The sequence below is a fragment of the Pan troglodytes genome, chromosome 19 (genome assembly GCF_028858775.2).
Source record: "Pan troglodytes isolate AG18354 chromosome 19, NHGRI_mPanTro3-v2.0_pri, whole genome shotgun sequence".
NCBI classification, from domain to species: domain Eukaryota; kingdom Metazoa; phylum Chordata; class Mammalia; order Primates; family Hominidae; genus Pan; species Pan troglodytes.
The window spans coordinates 48,611,697-48,633,656 of record NC_072417.2 but is presented as its reverse complement, the minus strand read 5'-3'; the positions used below and the strand labels follow the sequence as shown (position 1 = coordinate 48,633,656).

The following is a 21,960-nucleotide window of genomic DNA, read 5'->3' as shown; positions in this document are numbered from 1 at the left end:
AGATTAACTATAAGTTATGATAGATTCTAAAAATATTGTGTTTTATAACTAGTTTAAATGTATTTAAAATTAAATATTAAGTAAGGATCTATTGATTCTCAAAGGCTAGTCTGAGAGGTAATTTCATTTGGGCTAGCTTATATTATTAAAGCAAAGAAAAGAGTATTAAACCAGAAATTTAGATTTTAGTTTAAAAGTTTCCACACCTGTGGCTGCTTATTTTCGCACCCTTTAAGTCTTTCTTGCTCTTCCTCTGATGTCAGCTCCGAGTCTTGTTCTGCTGCAAAATCCAAACGTTCAGTTAAACTACTTAGAACAGTTAGATAAAAGACATAGTCTTTATAAAAATAGATTTTAAATTACATTTCATTTTATTTCATAAATTGAGAGTTTAAATGAAGCTTGATCTTTAGTGGAATACTTACTTCTTTAAGAAATACTTCTAATTCTCCAAAACTTCAACAAACCACTTTCTGGGAGACACTAGATGCCACCAGGTTAAAGAAATACAATCATGTTGAAGATTCACTCACAGATTCATCCACCCAACATCAATGAACAAAGCCATCACAAACAAAACAAAATTTTGGAATGCAGTAGCAATATTATCAGGCAATGCTGCATACTGTTCTCCACTTCATAATAGTACCTCATTAATGATTTCCAAAATGACTGTGGACACCTTTATTGGTGTACAACCTCTTCCTAACATCTGAAATGGTTCCCTGTATTATTCTGACAAATGTATTAATATTTTCATCTTTTAAAACAGACTGCTAAAAATAAATAAATAAAATACATAAAATAAAAAACAGACTGCTAGGTGAAGTTGACCCTCATCCTCATCTTTCCCCAGGTAAACAGGTATCTAGGTATCTCCTTCCTTAGGGCTGCCCTAGAACTTTACTGATTTTTCTACTGCATCTCCACCACCCGAACTGTCAATTATTGCTTTACATGTCTATTCCCTTTGCTCCTTGACTGTAGGGAACAATCTTGAAAATCATCTTTGTACAAAGAGTCATTATCTATTTTACTCAGCAATTATGTATTGAGTCTTGCTACGTGCTAGGCACTAGGATTTAAAGAGTGAAAAGAAAGCATGTCAGAGATGACTTTTCTAGAGATCCTGCCTGAGCTGAGGCTTAAAGAGTGAGGATAGCCTAATTAGAAGGGGTAGGGGACAGGAAAGAGTGAGAGCATGACAGGCAGCAACAAAAGGCAGAAAGAGGCCTGAAAGAGTGTATGTGTTTGCCTGCAGTCGAAGGATGGGTCAGCAGGACAGGACCAGCAGTTCAGTAAGGCCAGAGAAAGGGCACATGGGGGAAAGGGCTAAAGATGGAGAGCTGAGCAGAAGTCACATTATGAAAGCCTTATGTATAATTTTAAGATGCTTGGACATTAATGTTCTCAAGAGTGGTCCCTGGTCTTATTTGCATTGGTGATAGAACACTGTCAATGCCAAAACCAACATCCCTAGCGAACACATTTATTAACGCAAGGTGGTAGCTCATGTCGACACAGCCAAGGAGATACTATGCAGCAAATTCTCAATAAGTCTCATTAATTACTGACTTGGAAAGTCAATTCTATAATACATAAAGTCATAGAAATGATAGGAAGTCACTTAATATTTGCTTTTGGAAGGTGTTTTTTTTGGTTTTTGTTTTTGTTTTTTGAGACGGAGTCTTCCTCTATTGCCCAGGTTGGAGTTCAGTGGCGCAATCTCGGCTCACTGCAACCTCCACCTTCTGGGTTCCAGCAATTCTCCTGCTTCAGCCTCCTGAGTAGCTGGGACTACAAGCGTTCACCACCATGCCCAGCTAGTTTTTTTTTGTATTTTTTGTAGAGATGGGGTTTCACCATATTGGCCAGGCTGGTCTCGATCTACTGACCTCGTGATCCACCCACCTCGGCCTCCTAAAGTGCTGAGATTACAGGTGTGGGAAGGTGTCTTTTAAATTATAGTGCATATAGTTATAACTAACAGCTGTGAATTCAGAGCTGTAAAAATAAAGCAAAGAAACCACATTGTGTTTGAGTCAACAATCTTTAGGTCTCTACTAAGTTATCCTAAATATAATCCTATGTTAGCCCCTAAACATACCTAGTCCCTATATTCTAAATATAATCCTACTTCCTAAAGAAAATCATGCTTTCCCCTAATTCTCTGTTATCTAGATGTTGCTTTGGTTAAAGGAAGAACACAAATATCCTGCCAAAAGGTATTCTGTTCAGTGCAAAAGGTGAGTAAGCACAAAGCACATTTTACCAGAAAAAGTTTTTTTAAGTCAGAACTATAGTTCTATGCAGCCAAGGAGAGGCACTCTAGGACTGAATTCTCTATGCTTCTTTGTTACCTTCTTTGCTCTCTTTGTTTTCTGGTAGCTGTGATTGGCACAGGTCATGGAGAGTATCATTCCCTGAGAGAAGTACAACTCCAGTGTCCATCTTTTCTCATTCTGTTAAGTTCATCTGTCCCAGTTCTTTGGTTACTGACTGATTTTCAGGCATTGATGGTGATACAGATGGACATTTATCATCAACTTTCAGATTCTTGGATCTCTGACAAGTCTCATCACTAAGGGTCAAATTAGTAGGATGCCAATCTGAAAAATCCGAAAATGAAGTTTTCATTTTTAGGATGTAAATAACACAATAATTTGACTAACTTGTATACATGCTTTCTTCACAGAAACAGTCCCACATCCTGCTCTCTCCCACAACACACTATGCATTCAGGCTTATTATATTTTACATGTCCTATGCTTACAATTCATTCAGGTAAGCTTAATTAACTATCATCTCTCACTTTTCTACATTTTTACTGTTTACTATTACTTACTTTTATTCACTCAGCAGTCTCTATTACATATTTTGCTTTCCATTAAGATTCTTCGTGGATATACATTTTTTAAAACAGAATTTATGTCTAACCATTTTAAGCTTAAATATACATGACAGCATTGTATGTATGTATTGTAGAGACACAGGATTTACAAAAACTCATAATAAATATACTTTTAAAACTATTTTAATTATAATGAGATGGTCTTTCCTCAATGCACCACTATCTTCAGAATTTCCTTTCAAATACTTGGATAAACTTCATACATTTATTTGCAAAATAAGAGCCGTAAGGGCTCTAACTGTTCCCATGTGAGAACAGGATTAGTCTAGGACCACACTAGATCCAAATAGCACACAGTGCCACGAGACAGGAAAGGAATACATAACAAAAATATTTTCCTTTTTACTATATAAACAAAGTTGTTGGGATTTAAAATTTTTTTTTTTATTTTTTGAGACGGAGTCTCGCTCTGTCACCCAGGCTGGAGTGCAATGGCGCAATCTCGGCTCACTGCAAGCTCCACCTCCCGGGTTCACGCCATTCTCCTGCCTCAGCCTCCTTAGTAGCTGGGGCTACAGGCACCTGCCACTTGGCCCGGCTAATTTTTTTTTTATTTTTAGTAGAGACGGGGTTTCACCGCGTTAGCCAGGATGGTCTCAATCTCCTGACCTCATGATCTGCCTGCCTTGGCCTCACAAAGTGCTGGGATTACAGGCGTGAGCCACCGCACCCGGCCTGAGATTTAAATTTTTTAAGACAAGTGAAAGAAAAAAGCCAAAAACACATAAGTGAAACTTTAAAGTCCATTTCATCATAAAGGGTGCATTTATCCACAACCACATATGTGGTTTAAAATGTTGACTCTCAATTATGATCTGAGAATCCCTGGAGTTCAAGATCCAGATGAGGGGCCAAGACGTCAAATAATACAAAATGTTATTTGCCATTTTCACTCTCATTCTGTTTCACGTGTACAGTGGAGCTTTTCATAGACATGGTGTGTCATAACATCATAGCTCTAATGGTGAATGGGTCATAGTTCTAAAGGCTATTGGAATGTATGGCTGTGCGTGCTTGTGTTTTTTTGTTCGTTTGTTTGTTTTTTGAGATGGAGTCTCACTCTGTCACCCAGCCTGGAGTGCAGTGGCGCGATCTCGGCTCACTGCAAGCTCCGCCTGCCGGGTTGACGCCATTCTCTGCCTCAGCCTCCCGAGTAGCTGGGACTACCGGCGCCCTCCACCACGCCCGGCTAATTTTTTGTATTTTTAGTAGAGACGGGGTTTCACCGTGTTAGCCAGGATGGTCTCGATCTCCTGACCTCGTGATCCGCCCGCCTCGGCCTCCCAAAGTGCTGGCATTACAGGCGTGAGCCACTACGCCCGGCCGCATGCTTGTTTTTAAAATATTTTAGTTTTTATTTCTAAAATAGTAAATATCAAAAGACACAACCGACTTAAATAAAAGCTCTTTGGAATTTGCAATAATTTTTCTTTATTTTAATTATTTATTTATCATTATGAAGAGAGTTTGAGATCCAGTCATTTGATAGAAAACCAGAGCTTCCTGTGTCAATAAGGACTGACCTCAAAAATGTAATGTGACCAGACAAAAGAAAGTTGCAAAATATGTAGAGTGTAAAACAATTTATATACAATTTTAGGACATGAAAACAAATTCTACATATTATTTATGACCATACACAATATGTAATGAAATGTTTTAAAAGGGAATGGACATAATAAATTCTTAATTCAGGGTGTTGGTTACCTCTAGGCAATAATATTTAATCATATAAAATGAACCCCAGGCCAAAAAGTTTCAGAATCAATGTTTTAAAAGACTGTGTCCACCATATAGTTATTAAGGGTAATTAATTGCTTTCTTCATTTTTGATAATCAAAACACACACACACACACATGATTTGCTGACCAGAATATCTGACTGGCTTAAAATCATCAGTATAGCCACACTATGATGAAATAATTAAACTTAAAGCACAACTAACATATTGGCAAGTAAAGTTTGTCTTATCTGATAAGTTTTGGGGCTGCACGTTCACCTTATATTCATTCCACCTTTCAAATACCCCACTCCTCTTTTGAAGTATTATCTCATTTTACCACCCTCCATCATATCCACTTGCTTCTTTTCCCTTCATTTACTCTCTATACTCTCTGCCTTCCACATTCTTTATTCCCCCTTTTACTCTTATCCTCTTCCTTCTATCCTGACATTGCATATCTAGGGTTCAGTACTATCCACAGTTCCAGGCATTCACTGGGGGTCTTGGAACATAACCCCCATGGATAAGGGGGGAAAACTGTACATTTTGTTGTGTAGGTCTATGGGTGCTGTGCTGTGTTATGTGGCAAAACATAGGGAAGAGACCAGGGACAAGGATCTTTGCAAAGACTTTTCAGCTGCCAGTGGAGAAGAGCTCAAGGGAGATCAATGTACTCACTCTCACTAATCCTCTTCTGGGGCAGATGCTGGCAATGTCTACTGAGTTCTAGCTATTTTCCCTAGCACAAACAAGGCTCAAATTCACCTCCCATTTTACCTCCTATGGACAGAACCACTGGAAAGATCACTCCCTTAAAGAGCTTATTCACTCTGAGCCACACCGTTCATTCAGTGAGAAGCTTAAGAAGAAACACTTCCACAGTGGTGGCAGGTTGCCAGGGAGTACTACCTGGTATGAAAAATATATATGAACAGAACTATCAGCTCACTCAAGCTGCCAGAATGTGCCAACAGTTGTTACTCTCTCTGGTGAAAACAAAATTATTTTTCATTTATTGTAAAGAAAAACACTGGCATTTCCTATGACAGAGCATTTAGTTGTAGATGAGCCATATTCTAATAATATAGACTGTTTTCAAGCTCATCCCTAAAAGGAAGAGAACCAGAGAGGAACATATTTATTCACCTGTAGTGTTCACTGCCTGATCTTCTTTTTAAGTGCAAGGTAAGTATGCAAGACTTTGTGATTCTAGTTTTATAAAGTCCAGCTCTTGAGATTATCCTGTCCCATCGCTAGAGCCTATCTGGACCCATCTCCTAGAGCACAATGGTCCAGTTAGTGCTGTGGAATACTGCATGATGCCATTTTTCCCCACCCTCCCCGTTACGTGGCAAACGTCTACAGAGATCACGCTTTCTCAGCACGTCAAATCATATGCCATCAGATCCTGTTCTGATGAACACAACATGAGGAAAACAAACGCAAGGACAAAGAACATCTAAAATGACAGAATCAAATTACCATGGAACTTTATTGTTTAAAGATTCAAAAAGATATCCACCACTGTTTTATTCCAACTATATGACTAGTCTGGAAAAAGCAAAACTACTGAGACACCAAAAAGACCAATGGTTGCCAGAAACCAGTGGAGAGGAAGAGACGAAACAGTGGAGGACAGAGGATATTTAGGGCAGTGAAACTATTTTGTCTGTGATACTACAAGGGTATATACATGCCATCACACATTTGTCCAACACCGTAGAATGTACAACACCAAGAGTGAACCCTAACGTAGACTGTGGACCTTGGGGGTGATGTGTCTGTCAAGGTAGATTCCTCAACTGTAACTCTGATGAACTCCGATGGGGGGTACTGATAATGAGGGAGGCTATTCATATGTCAGGGGTCATGGGGAATATGGAAAATCTCTGTACCTTCTCAATTTTGCTGTGAATCTAAAACTGCTCAGAAAATAATATTATTAATTTTAAAGCACATACTCACTGAACTTGCTATTACCCTAAATTATAAAAAGACAGAGTCACCTTGAAAATTGCAAATCACTAAAGATCAAGGTAACAGAATATGAGTACTATCTCCCAAATTGAAGCATATAAAAACACATAAAGCAATTAATTTTAATTGTATACTTAGGCAAAAAAATTCACAAAAATGATTGAATATCTGATCTTATTTCATAATTGTAAACAGGGATCTAGTACAATATGAATCAAAACTGGTCCATCCATGAAAATAAAATGAAAGACAATTTTTATTCTAATTTTAAATCAGAACTTATTATGCCTACTTTATCCCACAATTTTACTGAAAGGTTAATCAGATAAGAAGGACAGATTATAATTACTTAATATTGCCATAGTAACTTATGTACCAATACCTGTTAAGTAGTCACCAAATGTCAAAACTGTAAGCAGCCTTGCTATTTAATATGAATGATGCAACTGAAACCAGTACCATGTTATGTTCTATCATATTATTTGCTATTATATTATATAAAATTTTAAGATAACACCAAAAATTTACTCAGGGGCATAGCTGCTGGGCAGCAAAGATTTCATATAGCAGGCATCAGACACCCATCCTTAGAAAGGCTTGCTTGCAAGGCTAGTCCTTGGCTGGTGTTTGGGACCTTGAATTTTGGAGGGTTCCCAGCATTCCTTAATTTAGAAGAAGGGAGTGGCTCACTGTGCCTAAACTGTTTGTGCAAATGTGGTTTACTATGAACAATTAATTTCCTCCTGGGAGTCTAGAGTTTTGTTACATGTGAGGGAGAGGAGAGGTTGCCTATGTGACTAGCCTCCATCGAAAACATGGGTGCTGAGCCTCTAATGAAACTCTGGTAAGGTAGACAACATTGCACATGTGTCATCAAAATTTGAGGCTGGGGGAATTAAGCATATCCTGCTAGCTACACAGGAGATGACTCCTGTAGCTTGTGCCTGGCTTCCTCCAGACTTTGACACACGCACCTTTTCCTTTCTCGAATGTTGCTTTGTGTCTTTTTGCTGTATTAAATGTAATAAATCAAAGCCTAAATATGACTATCTGCTGAGTCCTGTGAGTCCTTCTCAGTGAATTACCAAACCTCAGTGAAGGGGGTCTTGGGAACCCCTGATACAATTGCATTATACAATTTTTTATTGTTTAAGTTGATGTGTTAATGTGACTACAATCAGAAGGTAATTTCACAGAATACCTTTCCCTAATCTGCTTATTTTTTATTTTTTGACATTTGCCTTGGAGATTCCTGTACTGCTATATCCACTGGACTAAAGGCATTAAAAATGCATGAAACAATGATGTCAGAAAGTAATTTTAAAAAGCAACAATCCTATTTTAACCCAATTAAAAATAGAAAATCTTAATGACTGACAATATACTCTACAGTATAAAAGTTTCTGGAACAAAAAATTATAAGATCACAGTCAATTTTCTCCCACTAGGTAGGATTTAATTCATTTTTATAATAATTGTGCAGCAGGCCAGGTGCAGTAGCACACATCTGTTGTTCCACCTACTCAGGAGGCTGAGGCAGAACGATTGCTTGAGGCTAGGAACTAAAGCTGCAGTGTGCTATAATCACACCCGTTCAAAAAAAAAGTCCAGGCCGGGCGCGGCGGCTCACGCCTGTAATCCCAGCACTCTGGGTGGATCACGAGGTCAGGAGATCGAGACCATCCTGGCTAACACGGTGAAACCCCGTCCCTACTAAAAATACAAAAATTTAGCTGGGCGCCGTGGCGGGCGCCTGTAATCCCAGCTACTCAGGAGGCTGAGGCAGGAGAATGGCGTGAACCCGGGAGGCGGAGCTTGCAGTGAGCCGAGATAGCGCCACTGCAGTCCCGCCTGGGTGGAAGAGCGAGACTCCGTCTCAACAACAACAACAACAAAAGTCCAAAAAAACCCTGCAAATAGTGGAACTGATCAGTAAGGATCAACAGGACTTTTAACTTATCTGGCCGGGAGAAGAGACATCTTATGTATAGATGGTTAAAAATGTGGTAATCCAATTGACCACATATTCTAGTTAAATCACAGATGACCAATTTCTGAAGAAATGTAATACCAGAAAAGCACTTCACATTTAAACTATGTCAGATAAAACAATTTGTATTTGACAACCCAGAAGACACTTAAAATCTTGGCAGACCATCATTGTGTCATTGTGGTGCAGATATAAAGAAGTGCATTTGAAATGTGTTCTAATAGTATTTTCTTTAGGAATGGAATTCAAAAGGAAGCAGTAAGAGCAGAAATATCACAAGAGGGTAAATGAAAAGGGAACTGCACTAACCAAAGGAGTCAGGCACTGACTTTTCTCCTGATGTGACCAAAACCCCAAGTACTGAGAACTGCTATATTCAGCATTTCACTTTATATTTTTCTCCAGGACATTATATTAGTTTCCTGCAATAAAATATTTTTAAAATGTCAGTTTGTCTAAACTGCTGGCCTGTAAACTATTTCTAATCAAAACCCGAAATTGTGTCACAACATGGCTGTATTATGATTCCATGTCAGAGGAAGGATATATACGTGCATCTGGTGGTGGCTTCCAGTTGTTGCTGTCAGATGTTTGTTTGGGAATGCATTCAGAAGAGCCTATCAAGGACTTGAGTACCAAACAAGCATTTCCACAAAAAAGCGGGTAAGAAAGACTACACTTTGCCTCACATATGACCTTAGGTTTAGACAATTCTAGGAAAATGGTGGTACATTAACTCACCAGTCTTGACCATTTTCCCTGATCCTGTACAGGGAGCTGCTGCAGTTACAAAAGTTAGGTAGGATCTTGGTAGGTGTATTCTTCCACATTTGAACATCAGAAGTACTGATCACATAAACAGCGAACCCCACAACTCTATGATTGTTCTTTGGAAGACAGTGCCACTGAAGGCTTTTAAAAGCTTAACTCACTTTACTTTTTAGTAATCTTACTGGTTAGAATTGATACTCCCTCCTTGAAATTCTCACCTTTGTAACTTTTTGCAACATCACTTTATGATTCCTCTCCTCTTTTTCTTTAGCCACGGCTCAGGCTTCTTTCCTAATTCCTCTGGGAAATGCTGATATTCCCAGGGTTCTGTCACTGGCCCTCTGCTCATTCCATACCTTTCCCATCATGGACAAGCTCACTCGGATCTACCACTTTGCCTCAGTTATTCCAAGTCTGCAACTCCAACCTCAGAGTTCCATCTCCAGCCATAAAAATTTATCCAATTACCTACTGAAAATATCCCACATGGACATTTCAGTAAACTCAGCAATGCAGAGAAAACTGTTAGTCGTGACTGCTGACCTGCTGCTCTCCTCTATACACCTGAAAACTGCCTACTCCCTCATGTCCAGGTTAAATGCTAGGGCACAAGCCAGAAACCTGAGAATCATCTGAGATTTCTCCCTATCCCCTATCTTTTTACATTCAACAATCACTAAATTATATTAACTGTACCTCTTTTCTGCATCTGCTTTATATTTCCACTGTGACACATTTATTTTATGTTTATATTTCCTAGTTAAACATGGGCTCTTAAGTATTGGCTTTTATAGGGAAAAAACAACTATTAATGTTATTTCTTAAATGAAAAAAAAAGTTTAAGTAAAATAAATGAAAAAGGCATCATGCCAAGAAAAAGACCAACATTTTTAAATGAATAACTGAGCTCCTTAACCTTACTGATTTCACCATGGATGGGTGAAAACCTTACAACAGACTGACACTAGTCTAAGGACAGCACAAGGAAACTATAGCTCTGATAAATGCAAATGTTTCTTTTGTTTCCCTGTCTCTTTATGTGGTTATCTTCCAGCTGCTCTCCATATGAGGGGTCAGCAAACTACAGGCCATGGAGCAAATCCAGTCTGCCTTATAGTTTTGTAAATAAAGTTTTACCGGAGCTCAGTCATGTATATTTGCTTGCCTTTTTATGACTGTTTTCATACTTCAATGGTAGGGTTGAGTAGGAATGACAGACCACATGAAAAAGCCCTGTACAGAAAATGCTTGCCAATCCCTGCTTTATACCATAACCAGATTGCCCTAATACTCAAATCTAATCATGTGACTCCCCACTCCAATGAGTCCCTACAGTAAACATTGCTGTCTCCCTACCCAATAGCAATTCCCTGTTCTGTCTTGCTGGAGAAACACGCATCTATTTGGATATTTATCATGCCAATAGCCCTCCCCACTCCAAAAGAAGAAATGATTATTCTAAGCTCATCATAGTAATTACATTTGCTTCCCCAGTGCCTGGTTTAGGAATGAGCATGTGGTAGGACCCAGCCAATAAAATGTTACAGGAAGTCAACTGCACCCTTCTGAGTCTTCTCCCTAACTAAAAGAAACATGTAAAGAAAAGCCACCCTTTCAGCCTTCAGATATTGTCGGTGAAAACATGATGTTTGGAGCTGTTGCTAATTAGTCAGCGATGAAAATAGACATGAACAAAACACCATGTTATCACTGAACCATCAAAACAACTCTGGTCCCTACTGTTTTAGCCACTGTTAGTTAGGTCATCTAGTATTTACAGCCCAAAGCATTCCACCTGGTAAATTTCCCATGGCCTACAGGAAAAGTTCTACTCATTTCTTTCTTTTTTCTTTTTCTTTTTTTGTTTTTGAGACAGAGTCTTGCTCTGTCACCCAGGCTGGAGTGCAGTGGTGCGATCTTGGCTCACTGCAGCCTCTGCCTCCAAGGTTCAAGTGATTCTCCTGCCTCAGCCTCCTGAGTAGCTGGGACCATAGGCATGCTCCACCATGTCCAGCTAATTTTTCATGTGTATTTTTAGTAGAGACAGGTTTCACCATGTTGGCCAGGATGGTCTCAATCTCCTGATCTTGTGATCTGACCTCCTTGGCCTCCCAAAATGCTGGGATTATAGGCATAAGCCACCATGCCCGGCCCGAGATCTACTCATTTCTATAGTATTAAAAAGTCTGGGCAGCAAGAGTCTCGCTCTGTCGCCCAGGCTGGAGTGCAGTGGCTTGATCTCGGCTCACTGCAAGCTCTGCCTCCCGGGTTCCCGCCATTCTCCTGCTTCAGCCTACCGAGTAGCTGGGACTACAGGCACCCGCCACCGCACCCGGCTAATTTTTTGTATTTTTAGTAGAGACGGGGTTTCACCGTGGTCTCGATCTCCTGACCTCATGATCCGCCCGCCTCGGCCTCCCAAAGTGCTGGGATTACAGGCGTGAGCCACCGCGCCCGGCCAGCTGTTTTTTTTTTCTTTTCTTTTCTTTTTTCTTTGTGACAGAGTCTCACTCTGTCACCAGGCTGGAGTGCAGTGGCAATCTCAGCTCACTGCAACCTCCAGCTCCTAGGTTCAAGCGAGTCTTCTGCCTCAGCCTCCCGAATAGCTGGGACTACAGGTGCGCCACCATGCCCAGCTAATTTTTGTATTTTTAGTAGAGATGGGTTTCACCATGTTGGCCAGGATGGTCTTGATCTATTGACCTCATGATCCGCCCGCCTCAGCCTCCCAAAGTGCTGGGATTACAGGTGTGAGCCACCACATCCAGCTGACTCCAGCTTTTTAGTGTGGCATTCATCTTCCATTCTTACTTTCTTTGTGTTTTACACTTTTCCTTTCAAGTTCCTAGGAAACACCTAGACTCCATGGGACTAATCTTTGTGCTGTCATTCCATTCTCCAAGTGGAGTAGTTTTCTCTATTTTTTCCCTGGTGAGCTCCTCTTATATTTTGCCTCTTCTGTAATGCCTTCCTTGTGCTAAAATATAACTTTCCATATATCAACTCTTAAACTACACATTGTATCATAATTGCATATTACCTGGTTTTTGAGGCAGGAAATATATATTTCTTTATATGTTGATAATTCATAACTGTGTTTTTTGAATTAATGAATTGACATGGGGAAGAGTTGGAATTTTACAAAATTTTTTTTATTTGTTATCAGTAGAATTATTATAAAACATTGGCTTTTTGTAGATTTTTTAAAGTTGTGGTTCTGCGTTACATATGAAGGAAGTAAAGAAAAATGAAAATAAAAAATGTACCTCAAAATAATCTCTGATTACACCAGTGTTTGAGAAGGCTAATTTAGTAACTTGTGGTCTGCTACAAGGAGATGATGACAGCAGTTTAAGTGAAATAGATGAGGTTGAAAGAAGTTAAAATGTATAAGTTCTTTATTTCTCTGAGAAGGAATATTCCCAGTGGTTACTTTTTCTGGAAATAGAAAATAGTGTAGTCTGCCAAAGCTAGAGAATACTCAACTATATCAATGCTGAAAGACTGATTATGATGAGGGCTGGTAACTTTGACAAGGAGCAGTTTCAATAAATAATTGCTGTGGAATCCTGACTGTAGTGGATAAGCATAGATACCCCTTGAGGGAACCGTTATTGGGAAAGGCAACAGAGAAATGAGTGATAACTGAAGAAGAATGTGGGATTCAAGGGAATTTTCTTTCTTTTTTATTTCAAAACAGAAGCTTTTAGAGTGTGTTTGTATGCTGCTGGGAATGATAGGGACAAGGATAACATGTTTATGAGATTTAATTTTGTATGTCTAAGTGTTTGAAAGCTCGATTCATTATCTTTTGTAGGTTTTTAGCAAACTAATTGTCCTTAAAGTGTTTATTCACGTAGAGTTTTATGGTAAGAGTTTGTTCCTTCAGCATTGGTTCAGAAATGTAACATATTAGCATAACTGAACCTGTGAACGGTGACCTAAAATTTAAACTATCATATGCAGATTGTTTTTAATTGTGAAATAATAAACATGCAAACACTTAGGCCATACTGAATAGAATTTAAACATCCCTGATGAATAGGTATGATCTGCTGAGGTACTCTAAAATGTCAGGAGTATCAACTTTATAGTTGTTTAGATTCTGGGGAGAAGGGGAGGGTTTTGTTTAAGTACTTTAGAAAAGCTAACTGTTGACAATCTATCAGATTATTACTTCTGGATTATAAAGTGTTTTTTTTTTTTTTTTTTTTTTGAGACAGAGTCTTGCTCTTTCACCCAGGGTAGAGTGCAGTGGCACAATCTTAGCTCACTGCAACCTCCACTTCCCAGGTTCAAGCGATTCTCCTGTCTCAGCCTCCTGAGTAGCTGGGATTACAGGCGCCCGCCACCGTGCCCAGCTAATTTTTGTATTTTTAGTAGAGACGGGGTTTCATCATCTTGGGAAAGCTGGTCTTGAACTCCTGACCTCGTGATCCATCCACCTCGGCCTCCCAAAGTGCTGAGATTACAGGCGTGAGCCACTGCACCTGGCCTATAAAGTTTTTTTAAAAAATATTTAATCAAGTTGACCTACAATGGATTATAAAGTTCTGAAGTATCAAAACCATGTTTCCCTGGACCAACATTGCCATCAGCATGTATTGTGTGCTCAATGAGTATTTATTTGTTGAACGCGTGAATGAATGGGTGAATACATGAGTGAATACCTGTTGATGGATTTCATTAAAAATACTTTTTAGTTTTTTGAAAGTAGGTTTCTAAACTTGCCTCTGTATAAAGTTTTTTTATTAGAAAAAAATTGCAAGATTCTGACATTATTTATAGTTGTAGTCAGAAATGGAATGACAATGTGGGTTCATCTGCTATCATCTCTCTTTAAAACACTTGAAAATAAATGTTACCTTCACAGCATATCATGAAGCACATGTTTTTGAGGCAGAATTCTTGGGTTTGAGTTCTGGGTCTGCTACTGACCAGCTGTATGGGCTGAGGACAGTCACTTGGCCCTTCTGTGCCTATTTTCTTTCTTTATAAAATTCTTAATATGTTACTGACCTCACAGAATTGTTATGAGGATTATATGAGTTTGACACATGGACAGTGCTCAGAATGATGCACAGTACCTGCATAGTAAGTCCAGAAAAAGCTTACTAATATCATCATTAAAAAAGGGTTTCCCTTATATAAGAATGTGAGTAATATTTTCCACATAGGTTTTAGTGCCCATAAAAGCTTGTTTTTATTGAAAAGGACAACAATGAGAAGACCCTGGTATATTTATTTTTATCATGCAATGCAGGTAACATGTTTTTTTCTTTTGGTTTTACTATGAGAAATCTTGACCTAAATTTAATTCTTTGTAATTAAATTAGTAGTAGTAAATTTCTTTATCCCTTAATGTTGCTGTTTCTGTTTATAGTTTAATGTCCGTTGTAGAAAATTACTGCATTTTACATTACCTGTAAAAAAATTACCTATACACTTGATGAATAGAAGTAACACAAATGCAGACATTTTATATGATAAAACAGTAGTGTTAGATATTCTTTGTATTTTACATCTTTGCTATTTTTCTAAAAGGAATTGTTTTTTTTTTTTTTTCAGGCCTGCAGATAAAACATCTAATGAAAAGAACGAGGTATTGTAAAAAAGGAAATGATCTAAAATATTGTTTTTAAAAAACAAGTTCTAAAAGGTAAAAATGAAAAAAACAAGATGTTTTGTTGTAAGGCTGTTTGCTTAGAAAAAGTGATGAAGAAACAGTAACCGTTGATAATGGTACCTTTTAAGAACAATCTGTTGCTTTAAGAAGTACCTGTATTTTTGCTCATACAAAAAAAATGGAGAAATACCGCTTCCGTACCTTTAGTATATGCTATAAATCTTTCGAGGACATTTTGAAACAGTATTATTTATCTTATAGGTCAAAAACCAAATATATCCTGAGGCTGACTTTGCTGACTCAATGGAGCCATCTGAAATAGCCTCAGAGGATTGTGAATTGTCTCACTCTGTTTATGAGAATTTTATGTTGCTGATTGAACAACTTAGAATGGAGTATAAAGGTAGGACCACTGCATAAATGCAAGGCCTTTTGATGTATCCTGCAGTAATGTGTGTATACATTGCTGAGAACTGACGTGTGATAGTGAAGCTCATCTCAGAAATACGCTCAGTGTTAAAATAGAGAACTAACTTATACTCTACACCAAAGAGCTATGATAACTCCACTGTACTTTTCTCAGTGTGAGTGGCATTCCCAGTCTTTTTTGTTGACTCTTTCTCTCCTATTCCTTCCCCCAGTGTCAGGTTACCATTTTTTTCTCCACCTGGAATGCTGCGAGAATCTTAGGAATCTTAAAACTGTTTTCCCAAATACCCCACCTCCTAAAACCATGGTCTACTCTGCAATCATAATGATAAATTTTTTAAAATTTGGATCTGATCATGTTACTCCTTTGCTTATAACTCAGCTACTACTTCTTATTGCTATAAGGTTAGAGATCTGAATCCTCTAGCTTTATCCTGCATCATTTTTACTCTTCTCTTTCTCTGTGTCCCACTCTGTGTCTTATATGTTTGTTCCAGCACTGATAGCTTCAGTGAGGTATAACTGATATGTAATAGACTGCACGTATATAAAATATACAATCGTGTGCACATTTGAAACCACCATAATCAGGAGAGTTAACATGTTCATCATCCATAAAAGTCTCTTCTTGTCCCTTTGTCTTTCTTTATTAAGAAACTGCTAAATTGTTTTCCAAAGTATTTGTATTGATTTTGCATTCCAACCAGAGGTATACAACATTTCTTGTTGTTGTGTATCATCACAAGCTCTTATTATTGCTGTTTTTAAATTTTGAAATTTTAGCCATTCTGATGGGTGTGTATTATGCATATCATTATGGTTTTAATGTGCATTACCCTAAGGACTAATAATGTTGAGCATCTTGTATATGCTTATTTGCCACCTGTGAACTGTCTTTTCCAATCTGGGTAGCTTATGAACATTTAAAATTGAGATTCGATTCAATCAGCTTTTTTACATACACCAAAGATAGTCAAACCTTTTCATTTTCAAACTGTTATCTTACTAAACATAGTAAATATTTTAAACTTGTGACAAAATGGTCTCTGTCACAGCCAATCAACTCTGCCATTGTAGTATGAGACCAGCCATAGACAATACATGTGTTAAAAATCACAGCTGCCTTCCATTAAAACTTTATTTGCAAAAATAAGAAGCTGCCCCGCAGGTTGGATTTTACCCATCCCTATTATGTGATCATGATTGTGAATAAAGACAGTTTTACTTCTTCTTTTCAAGTCAGGTAGCTTTTATTTCCTTTTCTTTCCTAACTGCACTGGCTTCAGTGCAATGCTGACTAAAATAGTGAAAGGAGACATTCCTGTATTGTTCCCGATCTTACAGGGAAAGCATTCAGTTTTTCATCATGACACATGTTAGTTGTAGGTTTATCAGAGATGCTCTTTATCATGCTGATGGCGTTCCCTTGTATTCTTTGGTTACTGAGAGGGATTTTTTTTTTTTAAATCAGCAATGAATGTTGTATTTTATCAAATGCCTCTATCTACTGAGATGATCATATGGTTCTTCTCTTTTAGTTTTTTAATGTGGTGAATACTTATATTTTAATGTCAAACAAACCGTGTATTTAGGGATAAACCCCACTTGTTTATGATGTATTATCCTTCTAATGTATCATTGGATTTGATTTGCCGAAGCTTTATTTAGAGCGTTTTAAAAGACTATTTTTTAGAGTAGTTTTAGCTTCACAGCAAAATTGAAAGTAAGGCACAGATATTATCCCTGTACTCCCTGCCCCCACACGTGCATAGCCTCCACAATTATCAATATCCTCACCAGAGTGCTACACTTGATCTCATTGATGTTCCTGAATTGATAATCATAATCACCCAAAGTCCATAGTTTATATTAGGGTTCAGTCTCGGTGTCTTATATTCTGTGAATTTGGACAAAAGTATAAGGACATGTATTTATCACTGTAGTATTATCCAAAGTAATTTCAGAGCTTTAAAACTCCTTTGTGCTTCATCTGTTCATCTTTTCCCACCTTCCCTCCCCAACTCTTGGCAACCACTGACTTTTTTTACTGTGTCTATAGTTTTGCCTTTTCCAAAATGTCATTTAGTTGGTATCAGACAGCGTGTAGCCTTTAGACTGGCATCTTTCACTTGGTAATATGCCTTTGTGGTTCCTTCATGTCTTCTCATGGCATGATAGCTCATTATCGCATGGCTGTACCAGAAGTCGTTCACTCACCTAAAGGAGGATATCTTGGTTTCTTGAGAAACTGGTTACATTTTTACGTCCATGTTCATGAGGGAGTTTTCTCTTTTTGTAATATCGTTGTCAGATTTTGGTTCGGGGTAATGCTAGAGTGACAGAATGAGTTGTATTTCTCCTCTATTTTTTTTTGAGGGCAGGGGGAGAGGTCATGTAGAATTGTTATATTGCTTCTTAAATATTTGGTAGAATTCACCAGCATAGCTATCTGGGCCTGGAGTTTTCTTTCTAGGAAGACTTTACTTATGCTTTCTTTTAGAGATACAGGACAGTTCATGTTATTCCTTCTGAAATTGGACCTTGGTAATTTTTGTTTTTCAAGGAAAGTGTCCATTTTATCAAAGTTGTCATGTTTAGTCACATAAAGCTTATCTTATTATATTTCTATTCTTTTAGTATCTGTAGAATCTATAAAAATGTCATATTACTATGTTTCTGAAATTAGTAATTTGCATCTTCTTTTTTATGATCAACCTGGCTAGAGTTTTATCACTTTTATGGACCTCCTCAAAGTGTGTGGTTTTATTGTTTTTTTTCCTGTTGTTTTTCCATTTTATTGGTTTCATCTTTGATGTTTTGGTCTGTTCGGCCTGCTATAACAAAATACCATAGACTGGGTAGCTTATAAACAACAGAAATAGATATCTCACAAAAGTCCAAGATCTAGGTGCTGGCAGATTTGGTGTCTGGTGAGGGACCAATTCCTGGTTCATAGATCTCTTTTTTCCCCCTGTGTCCTCACATGGCAGAACAGGTGAATGAGCCCTCTGGGGTCTGTATATATAAGGGCACTAATCCCACTAATGAGGGCTTGGCTCCCATGAGCTAATTACCTCCACAAAGCCCCACCTTCTGATAACATCACCTCTGTGATTAAGTTTCAGCATATGAGTTCTGGGAGGATGCAAATGTCAGACCATACCAGATGCTTATTGTATCATTTCCTCTGCTTGCTTTGAGTTTGATTTGTTCTTCTTCTTTTTCAGTTTCTTCTCTTTTTTTAGTTTCTTAAGATGAAAGTCAAGACCATTGACTTGAGAGTCTTCTAATATAGACATTAAGTGCTAAAAAATTTTAAGTACTGTTGTAGCTGTGTTCCACAAATCCTGATATGTAGTATTTTCATTTTCATTCAGTTCAAAATACTCTCGAATTTCTCTTTGCATCGTGTCTTTGACCTAGGGTTATTTAGATGTGTATTACTTTGTTTTAAAATATTTGAATATTTTGATGAGATATTTTGTTACTAATTTGTGACTTGATTGCCATGTGGTCAGGGAACATACTTTGTATGACTTAAATCTTTCTGGCTTAATTCTTCATTAAGATTGATTGCAGGCCGGGTGCAGTGGCTCACGCCTGTAATCCCAGCACTTTGGGAGGCTGAGGCGGATGGATCACGAGGTCAGGAGATCGAGACCATCCTGACCAATACGGTGAAACTCTGTCTCTACTAAAAATACAAAAAATTAGCCGGGCGTGGTGGGAGGCTGAGGCAGGAGAATGGCGTGAACCCGGGAGGCGGAGCTTGCAGTGAGCGGAGATCCCGCCACTGCACTCCAGCCTGGGCGACAGCGCGAGACTCCGTCTCAAAAAAAAAAAAAAAAAAAAAGAGACTGATTGCAGAACCTAGAATGTGGTCTGTTTGGTAAGTGCTCACTGGGTGCTTGAGAAGCATGGTGTTGTTCAAGTGTGCTCCATTCTTGCTGATTTGCTGCTCCCTTGTTTTATCACTTATTGAGTAAGTGATATTCAAATCTCAGGTGTACTTGTGAATTTGTCTGTTTCGTCTATTGATTTTTGCCTCATATATTTTGAAGCTGTTATTAGGTGCACAAACATTTGAGATTACACGTTCTTGATTAACTGAATTTTTTTTTTTTTTTTTTTTGGTATTTTTAGTTCAGACAGGGTTTCACCATGTTAGCCAGGATGGTCTCGATCTCCTGACCTCGTGATCCACCTGCCACGGCCTCCCAAAGTGCTAGGATTACAGGCATGAGCCACCGCACCCAGCCGATTAACTGAACTTTTAAAAGTCATTAGGAAATGACTGTTTATAGCTGGTAATTTTTTTTTTTTTTTTTTTTTGGTGTGAAATCTACTTTGGTATTAACATAGCCATTTCTTCTCAGGCTTCTTTTGTCAACTCTTAGCCTGGTATATCTTTTTCCATTCTTTTGAACAATTTATGTTTTTACATTTAAAGTGCTTTTTTAAATAGGAAGCATGGAGTAGGTTCTTGCCTTTTTATCCAGTCTGACAATCTGCCTTTTAATTTAGATTTTTGGGCCAGTTCCATTTATAATGTGCTTATTGATACAGTGAAATTTGTCTGTCATCAAGCTGTTTGATTTCCATTGGTCCCCCCAGTTCTTTGTTCTCTTCTTTTTCTGCTTTCTTATCAATTAGTCCAGGAATTTTTATGATTTATTTTTGTCTCCCTTTTATGGCTTATTAGCGATAACTATTTTTTTCTATCTTAGCAGTTGCACTACAATTTATAGTATATGATTTGAACGTCACAGTCCATCTTCAAAAAATATTATGGCATATCATATATGGCATAAGAAAGTTATGAATGAAAACCCAAACATTGTATGTTCTCACTTGTAAGTGGGAGCTATGCTATGAGGATGCAGGGGCATAAAAATGATACAATGGAGGTTGGGGACTTGTGGGGAAAGAGTGGGAGGGGGTGAGGGATAAAAGACTACGGATTGGATCCAGTGTATGCTGCTTGGGTGATGGGTGCACCAAAATCTCAGAAACCACCACTAAAGAACTTATTCATGTAACCAAGGACCACCTGTTAACCCAAAAGCTATTGAAATTTTTTTAAAAAGAAAATTGAATAGTATAGTTTCATTTCCTCTCTCCCAGCCAGATACTTCTGGATTTGTAGGATTATAGTTTTCTTTACATTTAGAAAGTTTTGGCCATTCTTTTTTTATTTTTCTGTCTCTCTTTTTCCCTCTTTGGGGACTTATTCCTGCTTGAAGTTTTCTCATAGTTCACTGATGTCTCAAATTTATGAATCTTCTCTTTGGTGATGTCTAATCTGTGTTCACTTCCATCCATTTTAGCTTTCATTCCTGACATTGTAATTTGAATCTCTACAAGTGCAGTTTGCTTTAAAGAAAAATCTTCCGGCCGGGCGCGGTGGCTCAAGCCTGTAATCCCAGCACTTTGAGAGGCCGAGGTGGGCGGATCACGAGGTCAGGAGATCGAGACCATCCTGGCTAAAACGGTGAAACACCATATCTACTAAAAATATAAAAAAAATTAGCCGGTCTCGGTGGCAGGCGCCTGTAGTCCTAGCTATTCGGGAGCCTGAGGCAGGAGAATGGCGTGAACCCGGGGGGCGGAGCTTGCAGTGAGCCGAGATCAAGCCACTGCACTCCAGCCTGGGCGACACAGCGAGACTCCGTCTCAAAAAAGAAAAAAAAAATCTTCCATGCCTCTGCCTGTCTGCTTGAGCTTAATTTTAATATAAAGTTGAGTTCCATATGAACAGCTTGATCTTTCTGATCTTGCTTTTATGATTTGGTCTAATTTCCTGCTCCTGGGGCAAGATCTTTGTGATGACTCTATTCATTGCCATGCGAAGTCTGAGTTTTCCCAGCATCACTCATGGGAATGGACACTCTTTTTGGCACATCGTGAACACCAGACATGTTTCTTTCCAGTGTTTTTTAGATGTTTTTTCCCCTTGATCTGGGGCGGTTTTCTGGCACACATGTGCTGTTTGTTACTCTGCTAGATACCCAGGAGGTATTTTTGCAAATCTTCAGTGTTCTTTCCCTGTACTCTGTCTCCTTTCCGGTGTTCTGTTTCGTGATCTCTGTCTGCCTTGGCTTTACCAGACTCTCAGCTTCATCATCTCATCTCAGGGAATCTGGTGGACTCTATGTCAGTTTTTTCTCTCTGTGCGGTAGCCTGGAAACGCCGTGAAGGCAGGGAGCTGGAGTGTTGGATGAATTTCCTTTGTTTCCTGTCTTACGGGGATCATTGTCTTCATTACCTGAAGTCCACTGCCTGGTAAATCATTGTATAATATATTTTGTCTGTTTTCTTTTTGGTTGTTTCAGGCAAGAAGGTAAATCAGTACTTGCTGTCCATTGTGGCCAGAAGCAGATTCCAGCAGAGCTTCAGCACCTGCTGTCGACTGGCAAGAATGCTTTTCTACCCCTTTGCTTAACTGCTTCCTTCTCACCCTTCATTTCTCAGTGTAGCCATCTCTTCCTCAGGGAAATCTTCCCTGGGCCCATTATAGATCAAATTCTTCTGT

General features: G+C 38.5%; 2 protein-coding genes across 8 annotated transcripts in view; one reads left to right on the top strand and one right to left on the bottom strand.

Moving 5' to 3' along the window:
* Window positions 1-2,756, bottom strand: part of LOC129137574 (putative coiled-coil domain-containing protein 144B) — a 90,780-nt gene extending 88,024 nt beyond the window's left edge. The window contains exons 1-2 of one of the 2 annotated variants that reach the window (XM_063798869.1): window positions 2,361-2,756; window positions 207-277 (exon numbers count right to left, since the gene is read on the bottom strand). In XM_063798869.1, the coding sequence (XP_063654939.1) occupies window positions 207-277; window positions 2,361-2,451 (162 nt within the window). In that variant the 5' untranslated portion in view covers window positions 2,452-2,756. Of the gene's footprint in view, window positions 1-206; window positions 281-2,360 lie in introns of both variants that reach the window. The other variant, XM_054670298.2, reaches the window with a different exon arrangement.
* LOC129137579 (coiled-coil domain-containing protein 144A-like) overlaps window positions 1-21,960 on the top strand; it is a 153,510-nt gene that overhangs the window by 87,040 nt on the left and 44,510 nt on the right. For 2 of the 6 annotated variants that reach the window (XM_063798865.1, XM_063798862.1), the window contains exons 1-2: window positions 14,741-14,975; window positions 15,261-15,402. The gene's annotated coding sequence lies outside the window, so the exon portion shown is untranslated. Of the gene's footprint in view, window positions 1-2,181; window positions 2,247-14,740; window positions 14,976-15,260; window positions 15,403-21,760; window positions 21,841-21,960 lie in introns of those variants that run through there. The other 4 variants (XM_063798863.1, XM_063798864.1, XM_063798866.1 and 1 more) reach the window with 4 other exon arrangements.